At 45.1% G+C, this 18,414-nt stretch overlaps 1 protein-coding gene across 2 annotated transcripts in view; it reads right to left on the reverse strand.

Moving 5' to 3' along the window:
- Nucleotides 1–32: 32 nt before the first annotated feature.
- LOC126521592 (E3 ubiquitin-protein ligase SHPRH) overlaps nt 33–18,414 on the reverse strand; it is a 314,627-nt gene continuing 296,245 nt past the window's right edge. For both annotated transcript variants that reach the window (XM_055065743.2, XM_050170285.2), the window contains 2 exons: nt 7,639–7,817; nt 33–1,351 (listed from right to left, as the gene is read on the reverse strand). In XM_055065743.2, coding sequence (XP_054921718.1) covers nt 1,207–1,351; nt 7,639–7,817 — 324 coding nt within the window. In that variant the 3' untranslated portion in view covers nt 33–1,206. The remainder of the gene's footprint in view (nt 1,352–7,638; nt 7,818–18,414) is intronic.

Genomic DNA, 18,414 nt, shown 5'->3' on the forward strand with positions numbered 1-18,414 from the left:
TTTTTACTACTACAAAAAGAATAAATTCAGAATTCAATATGAGTGTGATATTTATTGCATTATTGGAACAAGACACATCGTTAGGATGTCCCTACATGGGTCTTAAGATAGGCTCAATTTTCTTGCTTAAAATAAAATAATGTAACACAATTTTGCAGTAATAGATTTAACAGTCCTGGGTGGCTTTTCTGGAAAATTTTCATAGAAATCAGTGATTATATTTTTAAACGTCTCTAAAATGCAGCAACTTTTGCAATTTTTTACAAATTTGGCATTTTGGGATTTTGTAACTAACTAAATAGGTGGTGTAGCTGCACACTTTTATTTTAGTTTGCAAGAAACCATGCAAAATTTGTCAGAAATATTTTCAGCTTTATGGCCTTAGCTAAAGTGGCCCAAAGGAAACCCTGCTTTCAGGGTAAGCCAGAGGCTGTTGCTCAAAAACCAATGTAGGAAATTTTTTTAAGAACATACTATGGGTGTGAGTAAATAGTACTAGAAGTTCATATTTGCAAAAAAAAATTTTGTTGGGGTACAGTGCATTAAGTTTAGAATGATTGGCCTTAAAATTTGTAAAATCTGAAAGTCATTAAAACACTCTCTTCCACCTTTAGTGAAATACGATTTCTTTCACGAAGTTGGTGCTAAGCTTCACAAGACAAAGGTTCATTCCTTTCTACAGAGACATTTTCCAACCCCACACAATAGTTTTGCTGAAAACTAAAAATAATCGGGACCCCCTTTAGTCTGTCCTAATCTGAACACATCCATCTATGGAAACATGCCTCTCAGCAACATGACCTGCCGACTAGCCGGCCAATCGTTGGCGTCGGCGTCTAGTCAGCTCAGTGTGACCAGGCCTGCAAGTCAAAAAGTGCATGAACACAGACATTTACACGGCCTGACTTGCAAACTTAAGAGGGTGCTCCATGAATGATGGTGTTGGTGGCCTTAAATTGTAAGGAGGATATTGAGAAGACAGCTTACAATATCTGCTGACTGAAGAGGCTCGGACGATCAACATATGTTCTGACAAGCAGTGGTTTCGAGTGTGAAGAAAATCGTCCCTTCGGACACCTTCGAGAGATGAAGCCCTCCAGAGACTTGTGAACAATACATTAAAATCCAGACAACACTGAAGGTCTTTGCATGTCGCTGTGTAATGAAAATGAAGTAGGTACAGTTTGCAGACTGAAAGCATTACGTTCACTTGAAAAGATTCTTTAGGTCATCGATGGTCACTTTTGCATGGTCCTCTAAACAGCTCCGAGACGTCTGCGATGATTTTAGGAAGTCAACAATGCGTTCCTCAATAGTATTCTTCACCATGAAGCGATGAATGTAGGTCTTCCTGCAGAGATACATATAAACACAAAGAAACAGCTTAATATCAACACATCTTATCAAAGCAGGTTAATGGCAGCACATCGTTATTTTTTTTTAAGCTCTAACAGGAATCGCAAATACAGCTACAGACCACACACAGTTCCATTCAAGGGCACTGTAGCTACCACAAACAAGTGTTTGCTACCAATTGCAGCTTTTCTTGCTGCAAAGTTTGTAGCTAAAATATTGTGACACATCTCTCAACTAGAATCTAAAATTATATTTGGAGCCATTACAGCCAAAACTCCCTTAGGGGAATTATGACGGTGTGGAGCATTATATGGTGGCTCCTTATTCAAATGACCAAACATTATATGGAAGGTTCAAGTGGTATCACCCATATAAGGCCCCCCCCCCCCCCACACACACACATCAATTCTTTATTTCAATTAAAAACAAAGAAATTTCCCCTATGCTGTGACTGTTTGTTGGCTTATGGTATTTTTACGCGAACGAATGATGAAGACTGGAGACTATTTACAAAGCAGTATTTTTACTAAGGATAACTGCAGCGCTGGCCAGTTCAGCCGACAGCTCAAGAGCCAGAGAGTGTTCGTCGGGACACCTGAGTGCATCGGCCACAAGAAACACGCAATATGCATGTATCATTGCCCCCGGCGGCAGAAGCACCGTCCCGGGGCATCTATCGGTGATAACAGGAGAGTAATATGGCTTGAGGCGTGCAACATGGGCAACATCAGTGGAATTTGGGGCAGATGAGGCACTGGTACTGACTGGGGTGATTTCGTAGGTAACTGCAGTCACGGCCCGCAGTACTCTATATGGGCCTGTGTACCGAGAAAGGAGTTTTTCTGACGGGCCAACGTGACGAGTCGGGGAACACAGGAGTACAAGAGATCCAGGCGATAAGTGGCCGTCTCTGTGTTGGCGATCGTACTAGTGCCGTTGCTTCTCTTGAGAGGTCAGGAGGCGAGCGCGGGCAATTTTGCATGCTTGGGCTGCCCTGGTAATAGCGTCAAGTGCATACTCACTGGTCTCTGTTGCGGCGGATGGAAGGGATGCATCCAGTGGCAATTTGGGTTCTTGGCCGAACAGCAGAAAGAACGGGGAATAACTGGCAGTGTCGTGACGTGAAGAATTATATGCAAAAGTGACACAGGGTAGGGCAAGGTCCCAATCAGTATGGTCGGATGAGGCGTACTTTTCAAGCATGTCTGTTAGGGTACGATTCAGACGCTCAGTGAGATCATTGGTCTGTGGTTGGTAAGACATAGTCAGCTTGTGCTTGGTGGAGCAGGACTACAGGATGCCGGCGATGACTTGAGAAAGAAATGTCTGACCACGGTGTGTGAACAGTTGGTATGGAGCACCATGCTGCAGAATCACGTAGCGTAAAAGAAAATCGGCGTCATCTGTGGCACAGCTTGTTGGAAGCGCTCTGGTGATGGCGTCGCGCATGGTGTAATATGTCGCCACAGTGACCCACTTGTTGCCAGACATGGATAAAGGGAAAGGGCCAAGTAAGTCCAAGCCAACACGAAAGAATGGCTCCAAAGGAATGTCGAGTGGTTAAAGGCACCCGACAGGGAGCATCGATAGTGTTTTTCGGCACTGGTATTTTTCACATGCCGCAATGTATTTTCGGACGAAGCGGGCAAGGCCTGGCAAGCATGTCTGGCATGGCAAAGAAACGTCGGCGAATCTGGTCATAGGTGCGGGAGACGCCAAGGTGACCTGCCGTTGGTAAATCGTGAAGTTCTTGGAGAACAGCTGCCTCGAGGTGCTTAGGAATGACGAGGAGTAGGGCAGGACTGTTGGGGCATACATTGTGGCGATATAATACACCATTTCGGAGAACAAACAGGTGAGGGAACGAATCAGAAGGCGAAGATTCCAAGCCATCAATGATGGCACGCAAAGTGGCATCACGGCATTGATCGTCGGCAACGTGTTGCAGCTGAGAAACAGAGAAAACACAAGCGTCGGTATCAGTGTCAGGGTCGACGGATGGTTCATCCATTGGATAGCGTGACAAACAGTCTGCGTCTTGATGTAATCAGTGCAACTTGTACACTACTGCATAGGAATATTCTTGTAGCCGCAGAGCCCAGCGACCAAGCCGGCTGGTAGGATCCTTGAGTGAGGAAAACCAACAGAGTGCGCGTTGGTCCGTGATTACAGAGAAGTGCGTGCCATAAAAGTATGGGCAGAATTTGGAAACCACCCAGATGAGAGCTAGGCATTCACGATCTGTAATCGAATAGTTGCACTCTGCTGCTGTGAGGACGCGGCTACCGTAGGCGATAACACGATCATGACCCTGTTGGCGCTGGGCTAAGACGACTCCGATACCGTGACCACCGGCATCGGTACGTACCTCTGTAGGAGAGAACGGGTCAAAGTGGGCCAGTATAGGTGGCGTGGTGAGAATGTTGGTGAGTTGGGCAAACGCAGCAGTTTGAGCAGGGCCCCACGTAAACGGCATGTCCTTCTTCAGAAGATCAGTAAGCGGTTGGGCAACCGCTGCAAAGTCTTTAACGAAGCGTCGGAAGCAGGAGCAGAGACCGATAAAACTTCGGACATCTTTGACAGACTGAGGTACACAAAAAGACGTGACAGCACGAATTTTCTCCGGGTTTGAATGAATACCAGAAGCGTCGACAAGGTGGCCCAGCACTGTAATCTGCCAACGACTGAAGTGACACTTCGAGGAATTTAGTTGGAGCCCAGCCTCACGGAAGACTTGAAGAGCAGCTGATAAGCACTCAAGGTGTGTCTCAAATGTAGGCGAAAATACGAGAACATCGTCTAGGTAGCAGAGGCATGTTGACCATTTGAACCCTTGAAGCAAGGAGTCCATCATACATTGGAACGTTGCTGGGGCGTTGCATAGACTGAATGGCATAACTTTGGATTGATATAGACCATCAGCAGTGACGAACACGGTCTTCTCTTGGTCTTTTTCATCCACAGAAATCTGCCAATAACCAGACCACAGGTATACTGATGAAAAGTAGTTGGCACCGTGGAGACAATCGAGGGCGTGTCAATGCAAGGCAAGGGGTAGACGAGGCAAGGTAATGCAGTTTAGAAGACGATAATCTACGCAGAAACGCCATGTGCCGCCTTTCTCTTTAACAAGCACCCCGAGCGATGCCCAAGGGCTCAACGAAGGTTCAACAATGCCTTTAGCAAGCATTTTGTTCACTTCATCTTGAATAACCTTACGCTCTGAAGCAGAAACTCAATATGGCCAATTATGAATAGGACTGGCATCACCAGTATTTATGTGATGCTTAACAATTTATGTCTGGCCCAATTGGCAATTGCTGAGGTCGAAGATGTCGTGGTAGGAAACCAAAAGGCGACAGAGTCGCTGCTTGTTCAGGCAATAGGTCCGCAGCAATCATCGGATGAAATGTTGCATCAAGGCAAATAGCATCCTGTGGACATGGTGAAGAATCGGAGCAGACGTCTACAGAAAACCTTGTGACGTGGTCATCTGCTATAGCACGCAACGTTGCAACCAATATGCCTTTGGGTAGAACTTCCTTTGTCAAGCCAAAATCGACGACGGGGAGGCATGTCCGGTTATCGGCGACGGTGGCGAGAGAGTGGGGCACAGTGATATTGCACATCAAAAGGACATCAGGAACAGGTGTGGTGGCATAATCACCATTGGGCACAGGAAAAGATGATAGCAAATCAACGAAAGTCAAGGCTTTAGGTGGCAGGCAGACGGAGGTGGTCGTACTAAAGTTGTTCGGCAGTTCGGCACGAATATGTGCGAGTAGAGGAAGTTCGAGGCAAAGGGTACCAGCAGAACAGTCAATCAAAGCTGAACGCGCCGTAAGGAAGTCGAGTCCGAGGATTAGGTTATGGGGACAAGTGGTCAGCACTGTAAAAAGAACAGGAACGTGGCAGTCGGCGATACTTATACGGGAAGTACACATTCCAGTGACGTCAACAGTGCTACCATTGGTCCTGCGTACGGCTCGAACAGTAGGAGGCATGAGAACCTTCCTCAGTTGATGACGGAGGTTACAACTCATTATGGACACCTGGGCTCCAGCATCTATTAACGCCGTCAAAGGGACACTGTCGACATGAACATCAAGTAAGTTCTGGTTAGTTAGGAGGGTCAATGGAGGATTTTGACAGGACGAAGATAATGCAGTACTACCTCTAGGAGTTTTCCGTCTGGGAGCGTCCATAATTGGTCGGCGACGAATAGTGGCGTGGCTGGGGCGACGGGGACCGACAGCGCTATGACCGATATGTTGTGTGCCAAGCCTAGCTAATGATTATCCCGCTTACCATCTGGCGAATGCTGTCGAATGCTACACGAACGACTTTTCAAGACATACCAAGTGGTCTGCACATACCAAACATTTTTAAGCAGTTGCGCCATTTTATTCCTTTCATCCCTTTTCACACTTCCATGAAAAAAAAAAAAGCTACGACCAAACTTGCCTTAGCTTTATTATTTGTAGGCTTTATAATGGTTGTGGTCAACAACAACAACAGAAAATGCGACTTTCGATTCTTCTCGTCTGCACTCGTGGGCACGCAACAAATCGCGAGCGGCAACAATAGTAGCTATGCTTACACTGCTACGTTGGAAGTGTACCCTATTCATACGCTGACGCTTGTAACACAGCTAAAATATTCGCCCACCCTCAGCGGAAACATGCTATATTAGGATAGTAGTGAAGACAAATGCCGCAGTTTCCACAGCGTACCCACCATGTGTTTCTATATCACTGGCAGCAAAGCACGCCCATCTCTTTTTCTGTCCCCTCAAAGTGAACATGGCTACATTATTTCCGCAGACTTGCCGATATTAATGATATTATTCATTACTGATATGGAAGAAACTGTTTCAATGCACGTAATGTACTCACGAAAAGAAAAAAAAAATCTCCTTCTGTGCGTTCGGCTTGCTCCCCGGCCGCCATTTTCATTTTGGTGTCCCGCACTGTTACAGCAGCAGCTGCCTGTTTATTGACCTGTTGTTATCCCGCAGCAAATGCGGGATGAAAAAAATTTTTTTTTCGTTTCGGAGGAAATTTAACCCGCATAGTGATCGCATCCCTGAATGTGTGGCAATTTTTTTACAATAAAGTGCAATCATTATGCGAGTAGATACAGCATTAAATATTTTGTCCAGTGTGGTAAAATGTTTAGTTATGATTACAGTGGCCGCATTGTCCAATTCTACCATCCCTTGTTTTCTTCACACTGTTTGATTTTGACCACAGGTGACGTAACCGCATCGTTGGAACAAAAGCAATTCTTTTTTTTTCTATCATCACCACAGACGATACATGCTTTTAGTTTATTTCAGACGAAGCAGGCAAGTAATCCTCCAGAATTAAATATACTGCATGCTCCCTGAAATGCCATCACTGTTCAGAACTGAAACTTGAAGAACCAATGTACCCCATGATATGCTCCACAAACAAGCACACTCTTGTATGTACAGTCACACATAATATGAAAATTAAAGTCTAGCTGGCGTGAAGAAACACTGACTCCGTCTGTTTGTGCATGCACAAATAATTGGAATGCAACCGCTACTTGGTGCTTTAAAGAAAATGCACTAGCCAAGAAAAAAAAAAGCGAATAGAGAAAGGAAACGAGTGTACTACATCAGCAGCATTGGTGGCTGTATACAACAAGGAACAGCATTTGAGGTTGAGAACCGGCAGACTTATTCAGTCTCGTCTCTGCTATGTCAAAAATGCCCTCCAATGGCACAATCACTGGATCAGTGAATGCTCCCACATTTGCGTTCACATTGTGCTTGACTACATGGTACTTCAGCTTGAAGAACAAAAGCAGCACATTTTTAAAATCACTTTAAGAAATATGGTGTTTATTCACAGTACTCGAAATACACGGTTGTGTAGCGTCCCTTGTTCCAGAAGGCATAACTGCCACCATATAATCCACAAGTTTCTATCCAGGTTCCTCTTACTGTAGTCAGAATCGATGTCCAAAAGTTTGCAGGAGCTGAATTCGCAGGCTTTGTATGATTTGTTATTATTTATTGTCTTTCATTTCTTTTTTTTTTTTCTTCATATGTTTCAGTCAAGTGCATGCTGCATATTAAGTATGTTTCTTTTGATATGCATAACACTGATCTGTGTACTGTGCGTGACTCTTTGTAATGTGTAACGTGGAGGATGCCGAGGGCACTTCAACACGATTTTTAATAAACATTGTTTACCTAAGTTCCTGCTATAATTCTCAATGGAAAACAAAGATAAAGTAACAAGGAATTCTCACCGTGTTTGCCCAATACGATGAACCCGCCCTATGGCTTGCAGCTCCTCCCCAAGGTTGAGAATTGGTTCAACGAGGAGCACATGAGTGGCTTCCGTCAGGTTGAGGCCTTTAGCTCCCAGTGAAAGAGGAAGCAGCAGCACCATGATGGATGGGTCATGCCTGAACAGTGCTAAATTATTCTGGAAACAGAACAACGTGCTCTCGTACATAATGGTGCCATTCTATATGGGGGTTCTTAGTTCCAGATTTTTGTCCTTAAAGACAGCAAAATTGTGTTCATTTCAGTTTGCGCATTTCTCACAGTCAGAGGACAAAAAAAATGAAAGAGCAGCAATGTATGCAAAGTTCTCACTAAGGCTGAGCCAAGCAATGGTGGCACTGCTTTGTCGTAATTTTACACAGTGGTTGTGGAACCCTAAAATTCTTTTAGTTATTGACCTCTTTCTTTCATTCCAATTCATTCCTCGCTATCTTTCTTCTTTTTTTTTTCCAGCTCGCACATCAGTGTCAATAGGGCAACCAACATTTAATTTATAACCAAGAAAGCTTGAGTATTACAGGTAAAGTGTTCCATCATGCCTAAGCGCCATCAAGGACGGTGGCTTATTGAGAGCAAGGTGGCCAGCCTCCCTTTGCAAGAGTATGCAACAACTCCACAAGGAAATATATGCTTGTGTAGAATGAGACGCGACTCTTACAGAATGAGTCCGACACCTTCTGCATTGTGCCTGCCTCTCCCGCAAGCATGTAGGATAAACTGGTTAATTATTTTTATAATCGGCAAGTCAGTTATGTTATCCACTCACAATATCTAAAAGAACGAAACATACAGGGCACAACAGACACCGTACTTACTCGATTCTAACACAGCCTTGATTATAACATGCACCCGCTTTCTGTGACCAAAAAAAAGGAAAAAAGAAACGCCCTCGATTGTAATGCGCACTTGTTAGCCATGACTTAAAAATGTCCTTTACAGTTGCACGCACCTCGTTCTTATATATAGAAATATAACTTTTTCTCATTTGCAAAAACAAAGCTTTACTCCCGACAGACTAAAGTTGTGAAAAAAAAAAAGTCGCAGTTTCACCCGAAAGACGAAGCATCGATTGCAATTGCAAAATAGTAGACAGCTATACGAAAAGTAAGGATAGCAGTTTTATCAAACACTCGCTTACTAGCTAAATTAACAAGCATGGTGTCGCGTGCACGCAAGCAAACATGAACATGTCTCACTCAATAGCTGTGGAAACTCTCTGTCAAAATGCTGGAGTAAGGAAGTGTGATAGCAGGAGTGAGCGAATTGATCTTTGTGCAGCCTCTCGCTTCAACATGAACTAAGCGATGAGAATACAGTGCAGAGCACTGTGATGTGTGGTGCGCGACATGGTGCGGTGGCCGGGATGGACAGGAGCAGACGACAAGGAGTGCGCGCGCCGAGTCGAATTCTGTGCTGGAAGGAGAAAAACTACAACGCCGAAGAGCGTCCAGCATGTGAACGCCCGGCGCATGAAAAGCAACTAAAAGAAGAAAAGCAAACCAATTAGGAAAGACCACGGGACGTCAGGCAGCCAATCGGAGAATGCCTAATCGGCCAGAGAGAAGAAAAAGCGTGGTGCGCTGGCAGAAGGGGGGAGACGCCAGGAGAAGGTCAACCACCGGACTGGGAGTTGAAGACGGGCCGTCGGGTTCCGGACCCGAGCCACCAGGACTTCACCCGACCGGGGCCTCCTGCCAACCCGTTCCTGTGCATCGCCAGTCTACCCTAGCGTGCCGCCAGCTGCTCAAGGCCGACGAGCTTCTGCGCCCATGGGCAGGATGAGAACAGTCGGGCTACGGGCCCGAGTTCTACGCCCAGCTGCCCGGCCAGAACGCCGCCCCCGTCTGTCGTGCCGCCTGCTGCCCGAGGCCGGCGTTCAAGCTTCTGCGCCCATGGGCAGGACGAGAGCAGTCGGGCTACGGGCCCGAGCTCTACACCCAGCTGCCCGGCCAGAACGCCACCGCCGTCTGCTCGTGCCACCAAGCCGCCTGCTTTACCTCTCCAAGCCAGAGCTGGCGCGCTCCGGTCGCCCGGTCAATAAACTTACACCACAACCTTTGGTGAGACCGGCGCAACTCCTTTCGTCAGCTTGTCGCCGCGTCGCCGCGTCGAGACTGTTATGTGTCCCGGCCGTCATGGCAAGCCCGGACTCGCGCACTAGTTAACTTCATACTAGCCCCAAGTGTGTTTCTTACTGCCGTGATGTCTTTTTGAGTGTTTCTTTCATAATTTCTATTTTCTTCTATTTATATTAAGCCTTTTTAGTTCCATTAAAAGTTTGTGTGTGTTCGAAACCAACGGCTTTGTCCTCAATTGGGTTCTCAGAGGCTCCAGCTAAGAGAACCGTTAGAACCTTTGAGTGCACGAACCTTTGTCCCCATATTTGGGCATCACAAGCACCTATATGTGTAGACTCTGCCTCTATGGGGAACCAGCGCTGGAGTTTTCATGACGCCTGCAGCGCCACCCTGGCGGTCAGAAGGTGCACAATGCAGCCGCTCCCACGGACGAAAATTGCTGCTGGTAGCGGCATTGCATGCGCTGAAAGTCTAAGGAAAACAAAAGGACGCCGACAGTACTGTTGCATATACAAGTGTAACAACTACGTTGGAATGATAGAGGATGTATTTTTCTGCGTTTTTCCATCTAAACCCTACGAACAAGAACGGAGGCGGTGTTGCATCCAAGCAGTCAGGTGAGTGGAGTAAGTTCCCGTCTTGTCGCCCTGTCAAGCGGTGTCGGGCGGGTTTCTAAATCGAATTTCGCGTGTGTGCTTGGTTTATTCAATAGTGAAGACGGTCAGCCATGGCAGCCAGTGCCAAACCGCAGAATCTGCAGTCAGCATTTCATCGGAAACAAAATGAGCAATAGCATGCACCATCCGGCATGTGTTCCAACCATTTTTCCTTCGCAATACCACCGCCAAGCTCCTTCCAATGCCACCACACCAAACAAACGATACGGAAAGGTAAATAGTTTCCATTCATTGGCAAGAATTATGTGGCAGGGAAGCTGCCTTGTAATATGAGGTGTGTGCGCATACTGCCAGCGCACGCGCGACTAAGCCGCCTATGTGTTTTTAAAAATGCGCATGCGGATGAGGACTCGGCGCTGAGATGCATCCGGTAAATTTATGTAATTAGTGCTAAATGTAGCCAGGGTTGTTACGGATCAAGCAGCAGAGCACTCAAACCTTTGCTTGCCCGAGTCAGCTGATGCGATAAAGCTTTCTTCTCCATTGACTGCTGTGGCCAAGTAACATCAGAATTTCTTATGTCTAGCCAGAGAAGTATGGAATGTCTTCAGGCCAACTAATACTTCCGAAACCATAGCGCTGCAAGACCGGCGCCGTAGCTACTAGATTTGCGAGGCAGGCTGCCACACAAGCATGGGAACGGCACACGGTGCAACCGTTAAATAAACGCACGTGCTCGCCGCGACACACTGTGAAAGATATATAAAGCTTAAAATGCTCCTTTCGTCATTTCTTCACTTGATGGCGCTAGCTTCTTTACGGAAACTGTCCACTTAAAGCGGCGCGAAAAACGGAAACATGCGAACCATATGTGCGAACTATGAAACGGCCGCGGACGTGTCGTCTGGTCGAGAGGCTTGAATATGCCACGTTTCGTCGCCAGGGCGGCGTGCAACGCACTCTTTTCGACGCGCCGCCTATCCAGTGCTGGTTCCCCATAGCAGATCGCTTTCAAGATAGGGGTCATGCAGCTGCAGCAGCCGCCAGAGTAGAACGCCTCTCCAAGGGCCGTATTCTGAAATGATCCACTTTGGTGATACTATTGCCTTGGCAATAGTATCACTGAAGTGGATCGTTTCAAAATGCGGCCCCTGTTTGCACCAGTCCCGCACGCAAGTTTCGGGAACTCCAAACGCTTGTAATGCAGCCCGATTTCCGTCCGTCTCCGCACACGTCATCACTTTCCTTTTAATTGCACCATCATCATGAACTCGGCGTGTGTTCGCAGTCGGCACTTCCATGCTGACAGAGCAAACACACAAAACGGGAAGACAGAAGGTGCACTAACCTAAGCACATGCACTACTGCACATTGAGGAATCTATGGCAGCTAGGCTTGAAACGCGTACGAGGCAGCCATTTTGAAATGCCTATGGCGACATGGTAATGCAGATTTAGGGTTGTACTCAATCCTAATGCGCATGTAATTTTTGGACCCGTTTTATCAGAAAAACAGTGCGCATTAGATTAGAGTAAATACGGCAACAATTTGAAATAGGTACACTCTAGCTGTGTATCCGTAGCCACTACTTCCATACCGCACATCATTCCAGCATGCTATGTCATGAAGGTAGAGAAAAGGTAGACTGCAGTCACCGACTAATAATTCGATGGTAGGGACCACCTCAAAGTCAGAATAATTTGGAGTCCAGAATATTGGATTCAGCAGGAAACAAGTGACCTTATTCTACAAGTGGTTGAAAAAATATGTGCCACACTGTGCCACAGGAGATCTGCTTTTTGGTAAGTGCAAAGACCAGTCTGCCAATAATTCCGGTTTCAAACATTGGAAGTGCACATATGGGGACCTCGGGAAAGAATATAACCCCTTCCGGGTGCGCCAGCATGACTTATTGCCCTAGAGTAATATAGTAATATTACTATTTGTTATGGCCATCAATCCTATTGCGATAAGCATTTGTCGGCTAGCTGCTTGGTCGCACAGGTGGCGCAGTGCATAGTGCCTTGTAAAAGTGCTGCAGGCTTTTAATAGGTAACAACTAAAACACACCCTCATTCTCTGTTGCCTCTTTGAATGGGATGACCTCTTCAAGTGCACTTTGTTTGCAGAAATGAAAGCAGCTCGCCATTGGCACATTATTTCAACAAGAGGTGCTGCACACGTGCATGGCCAGAATGAGCACGAGCATGAAAAAAAAAATTCACCAACGATTCCAATACTTCCTAAAGCAAAATTTGAGCCCAGCTCTATACATATCTTCATTTGACTATATATTGGTTGGCATGGACAATCTGTCTTGTGCAGCACATAGCAAACAGAGCGAAGTGTGGCACGACTGCCTCACTAATCGGGAGTGCATGGGACGCAGAGCGCATGGGTGACGCGTAGGTGACGCAATTCGCAGCAGCCGCTGCAGACAGACCACTCATGCAGCACTTTGTTTCCATATATGGTATTGGTCGATGCACTCTCCATATGCCATCGGTAAACAGACGACGGCGCATTACTCTGGCATCATCTCATAGCAGTGGTCACCGCAGAGCCCATCTTGCATGGCACTACACTTTTCTTCTTGCGCTATCCCAATACCCTCCCTTTTGCTTTCCTCCTCAAGCTCTCTTCGCCATCGCCATCTTTCATCCCCCACTGTTCTCCACATTTGCTCTTTCATCCTTTGCTGTGCTCGTTTGTTCGGTTACGCCAAGGGAGAATGCAAAGGGTTGATGCCAACACAAAATGCAGGAATGGGTGCCCAATAGCTGCGCTCTAAAAACCTGACTATGCAGACACTGCAGTTTGCCAACAAATGTGCGCGTACGATATAGCAAGCGTAGTGGCACAATGACCATGTGCACTTAGTAGGCGATGCACTGCGCACAAATCACACAAGACGATCAGTACCACGTGGTAGCAAGTGATGCATTTCAATGAAGCAGTGCTGGTATCACTCAACTGCAGATCATTGTACAAACAATCTCTCACATTTATAGTATATCATGTTGGGGAAATACATGTGCCTCACACTTGATATCATTACAAACATTGCAAAATCAAGCTATACAGTTGCTTACATCTAGCCCATTCCATACTAATTACAAACTCCTTCACAACAATAACATTCTCACAGTCAATAAGCTAGTCAGTTACAGGTGGCATACATTTTTCATCTCTCATGAATGAAGCTTCAATTTTGTTAATTCCAGCAGAATACCTGGTCAATACTAACAATACTAGGTTTCCTTCAGGTAACAACTTCCTTCTGCCAAAAATAGGTGCTAACTATGGCAACAAAGTCATGTTTTCACCTCTTTCATTTTGGAACGAAACTTTCACTGCTAATAAAATTATCGCAGCCTACTTACTTGTATAAAAACAATTAAAAAATTGTACATGATAGAAACAGAATTAGTGAAGCTGTTTTTGATCATTGCATGTTTTAGTGATGTAAAAAATATTGTTCTCTATTTACTGCACTGTTCTTGCTCTTTGCATATTGTCCTGTGGTAGCGACGGTGAACAACAGTGGCACAACACAAGTCACAAAGCTTACTGTTCATTGGGCGGCCCTGTGCGCATCAAAACAAGTAGCACAATGATAGCAGTGAGCAGACTTGTCGATCACCGAAATCTGATCTGCAGGTCAAGCGCATCGGCTTTTATACATGACTCGTGGAAGATTCCAGTGTAATCGCTGGTGCTTGCATACTTTCCAGAAAGTACAACACTATTCATGACGGACATACAACCTGATTACACAAGGTATGGTGAGACCATAACTTGTGTATTTTTTAAAATTTATCGCTGAGCGATAAATTTAAGCTGCTAGTCGATGAAAAGTGGTCCCTGGAAAAAGGATAAACAAATACATGTGACAATATTGTTGCAGGAAGAAAGCAGGCCCACGAGTATAAAATAATGTATATTTACAACAGAGGTATATGGCGTTCAGGCAACTGCCAGACTTCGTCTTCCTCTAGTCTAATTCAGCTTCATCCTTTTCTTCACCGCAACAATATTTTACACGTTTGGTAAACCTATTTTCTTCATTGTTTTCCTAGCTTATTACTTCTAGCATGTGCTCTCCTACTACTTACTTTAGCGCTGAGCTTTTGCTTATAATACTTGCCCTTTATTGGCTTCTTGTTCGTGTTTGTACATACTGCACTGTATACTTGCTTTTTGATTGAGTCATTCATTGGATTTCATTGTAAAGCAGTGCATAGTGTTCGGTTTATTAGCACTTTCTCTAGTTAAAGTTATCAAGCGAGACTTTGATTTGGGCAAGTTGGTTCATATTTAACTGAGGAGATTGCCATGAAAAAAAAAATTCTGCAGATCCCATACACTCTGGGAATTGATGTTTTGCTGGGATGGAAGAGGCAAGGGAGTTTTGGAGCAGCACTGGGAGCAGCAAATATGGCACATCTGAGCAGGTCTGGAGCAGGAATTGTTAGTTTTGGAGAAGATGCACATTTTGGAGCATGATAGGTAGAGCTCAACATGAGTGAAAGACAGCCAAATCAAGAAAAGATGTTCTCTAGTTGACTTTGCAGAACACTAGTTATGGCAAATCAGTTCTGCAGAAGTCCGCAAGGTGGTGGAAAGTTCGCTAAAGGAAAAGAATGCTATAAACCTGACAAAGGAAACCCATATGTGTTCCTTGGAAACCACTATTAACTTACATACTGGACATGCCAACTAAATTTGGCTAAGAAAAAAGAAGTACCATGGAATTTACGCAAACAGCACCCATTGTATGTTGATAGGCTTAATGCTAGTCAAGAGATCTTTTTTTTTTCTGCATAAGCAACTAATATTTAAGTTTAATTAGCTAACACCAATTACCACACTTATTGGATAAGGATACTTGATAATGCAAATCCTAGGTTGCTTTAAACCTAGTTATCGCTCATGTTTTACATCCTCAGGAACTTTTCAATTTACACTTCATCAATTAGGTGAGTTCATAAAGTTACCTAATTAGATGTATTCATGCACAATGAACAAGAAATACTGATTGTGACAACTATGAAAAATACCCACATAAATGAACACCACTTGCGTAATGCCCTCAGTTATGTATTAATCCTTGGTGGCATTGAGTTGGTATCAGAGTACCACAGAATAAATTCAAAGTTGCTTTGTTGGTCACTGCATGTTTGCCAGTATTCCATGTAACTTGGCGAAAGGATGAAAAAAAGAAACTGACATTTATGAAAAGAATAAAGGGAAAAAAGTGTTCAGTAGCTTTACGATCAGCGTCATCCACCAATATTTTGCACAAGCTCGATTATTAGGGCTGTCCCATAAAGCCAATGTAAAACTGCAACTGATATTTCGAATGCCAAACAATTATTTCTTAAAGCTTTTGGAGTAGATCTGCGCAAGACATGTTGTGAACATCATTGTCGCGAACGTAATTTCTGTCATTTGCACATTCTCCAACCTTTAAGACCTCCATTCGGCCGCTACAGTAGACAAAAACCGATATTACATCCTCGGTTTGAATTTTGCGGTCACAAAAGTCTGATTTTGTATTCTGTGGTTGTGCAGAATATAGAGTACCTGGAGCGCAAACTTGAGTGATGATTAGAGTTGCCATTGGATATTTCTGGTCAAGTTTCATGAGAGCAAGCAGCTTGTTTGTCAGCATGCCACACTACCATATTGGTAACCTGACGTGTGCTTGTGCGAAATATATTTTTATGTTACAGGCATGATGTTCGACCATTAATTGACAAAGATTTACCAATAGAGTGTACAAGTGAGTCTTAAGTATCTAATGACAGACCATATGCTTATCCATTCATCTGAGAGCGAGGCTCTGTTTCCTGACTGCCCCATAAAAACAGTGCCAGTTCAAATCATCCTTAGCTGGTCCGCATAATACGCAAATGCATAAGGACAGCAGAACCTCGTTCGTACGTTTTGGAAAAAAAACGTGAGAAAAAACATACTAACCGGGAAAACACACGATCCGAAGTAACTAAAAAATTTGACAGACTCGACTATTGGTGACATCTACGCAATGCAAAGCCTCGCGTAGACTGTTGTGGCACGCAATGCCGACGCACGTCGAGCTGGTGGTGCTCCGATTTTAAGAGGATGACGAGAAACTGAAACGAAATCGAGCTGGGGGGCAACGCCGGATGCCGCCGAAGTGAAACGTGATGCCCACATTACGCCGCCTGCAGCAGGGAACGGCGGCATGTCTTGATTATTGCCTACTAAATGTGTGCAGTACGCTCCCAAGCACTATGCACCATTCACTATAAAATAGATAGGTGAAGATGTTTATCACAATAGGTTTGGCGGCGATAGCTGTGAATGCGGCGTGCGATGACCTGGACAGAATCAGAATCAGTTTTATTCAAGACAAAAATGGGGATAATTACATGATAAGTATATACAGAAGGAGGTCCCGTAGTTAGAAATTGAAATGGGACCTCCCAAATGGGACCTAGAGAGATTTGCTGGAACTGGAATAAGAAGCTGTGCGCACAGTCATTCTCCCGTGAGATGGGCGATGGGCGGCTATATACTGTTCTTTATCGTGTGCACCTCGCGCATTTTCTAGTTCACATGGGATCCAACAGCCTGAAAACGTGTATGACAACAGTCTACAGCAGGGAACAGTGGCGTGTTTCGGTCCTGCTTATTAAAAGCATGCGCTACGCTTCCGGTGGCACTACAAGCTGTGAAACAGATAGGCAAAGGATAGGCAAAGATGCATATCGCAATAGGATTGGCAGTGATAACCGTGAATGCCGCGTTCAACGACCCCGGAGAAGATTTGGTGGTACCAAAATGAGAAGGTGAGTGTGCGTCGGTGTTTTCACGTGAGACGGGCCGGTGAGTATTGTGGTGAAGTTGCCCTGGCAGCCGGCTATATATTGTTCTCGGTCGCATGTGCCTCGTGCATATCTTGTTTACATGGAATCTAGCGGCCGGAAAATGTATCATATGATCGCAGTTTGGCGACGTACTGGATTCAGGTGCTGAAAAATCGTGTTTACCGGGAACACATAAACTGTTAAAAATATGAACGTAACTCTATTGTGTCATTGTTTGTGTTCTTGATTGCGAACAATGGCGCCGGGAAAACGTACATAACGGGAACATATCAACAAGGTCCTACTGTACATAAAACATTCTCAATGCAATGTATAGTAGCACAAATTATTTTCCTTTTTGTGCAACCAAGTTTCAATGCACCACCAAACATACCCAAATGCTGACACTCAAACGAATTGCTTTAGCATGGCTTATAGGGCTAAATGCTAGCCAACACATGGCTCTGTGGTTGTCACTGAACATGAACGTTCCACAAAATTTAGTGACTTCATTCGAAGTTAGTGTTTTGGCGCAAGTTGGTGCAGCTCGGTGGCTTGGTGAAAGATGGCACATTGTTGTTTCACTTCCATCCCTGCGTTACGCAAAGCATTTTGCAGGCAGCTGTCTATGTAGCCATTGTTTAGAGTTCCGCAAAGCGTGACCAGGTTGACCAATATCTTTGCGTAAATCCAGTATTTGTGAGTGTGACACGAGTACAGTGAACTAGAATTAACATGAGAGCGCATGTATGACGACAGCAGCAGGAAGACGATGACGGTGATGACGATTGCATGGTATCTACAAACGACCGAATTGATGTAAACAAGCAGCATGGAGGTGTTAGATAGTCAAGGAACGCAGAAACTGAATGCTCCCTGACGACAGCATGTGGAATCACTTGGAGGAGACAAACAGGTGACTTGAAGGCAAAACTGTAGCACAACCTGAAGCCTGTGTCCTCTTATGGCCAATCGGATAAGTGGCATGGTGCAATACTCACCTTGGCAAAGCCGTGATGATGCTGCCATAGTGGAATTCGATCCAGCGTTGTTGTACTCGGACGCTACTGCACCGTTGAAGAGCGTGCCTCAATGTTTGATTAAGTGGCCTGGTAACGCCAAGAAGGGCCAGGAAAGTCCGGTATGAGCTTTCGGAGAAACGAGGAGGCAGCACATTGCTTTCCTGC

The sequence above is a fragment of the Dermacentor andersoni genome, chromosome 6 (assembly GCF_023375885.2).
Source record: "Dermacentor andersoni chromosome 6, qqDerAnde1_hic_scaffold, whole genome shotgun sequence".
NCBI classification, from domain to species: Eukaryota; Metazoa; Arthropoda; class Arachnida; order Ixodida; family Ixodidae; genus Dermacentor; species Dermacentor andersoni.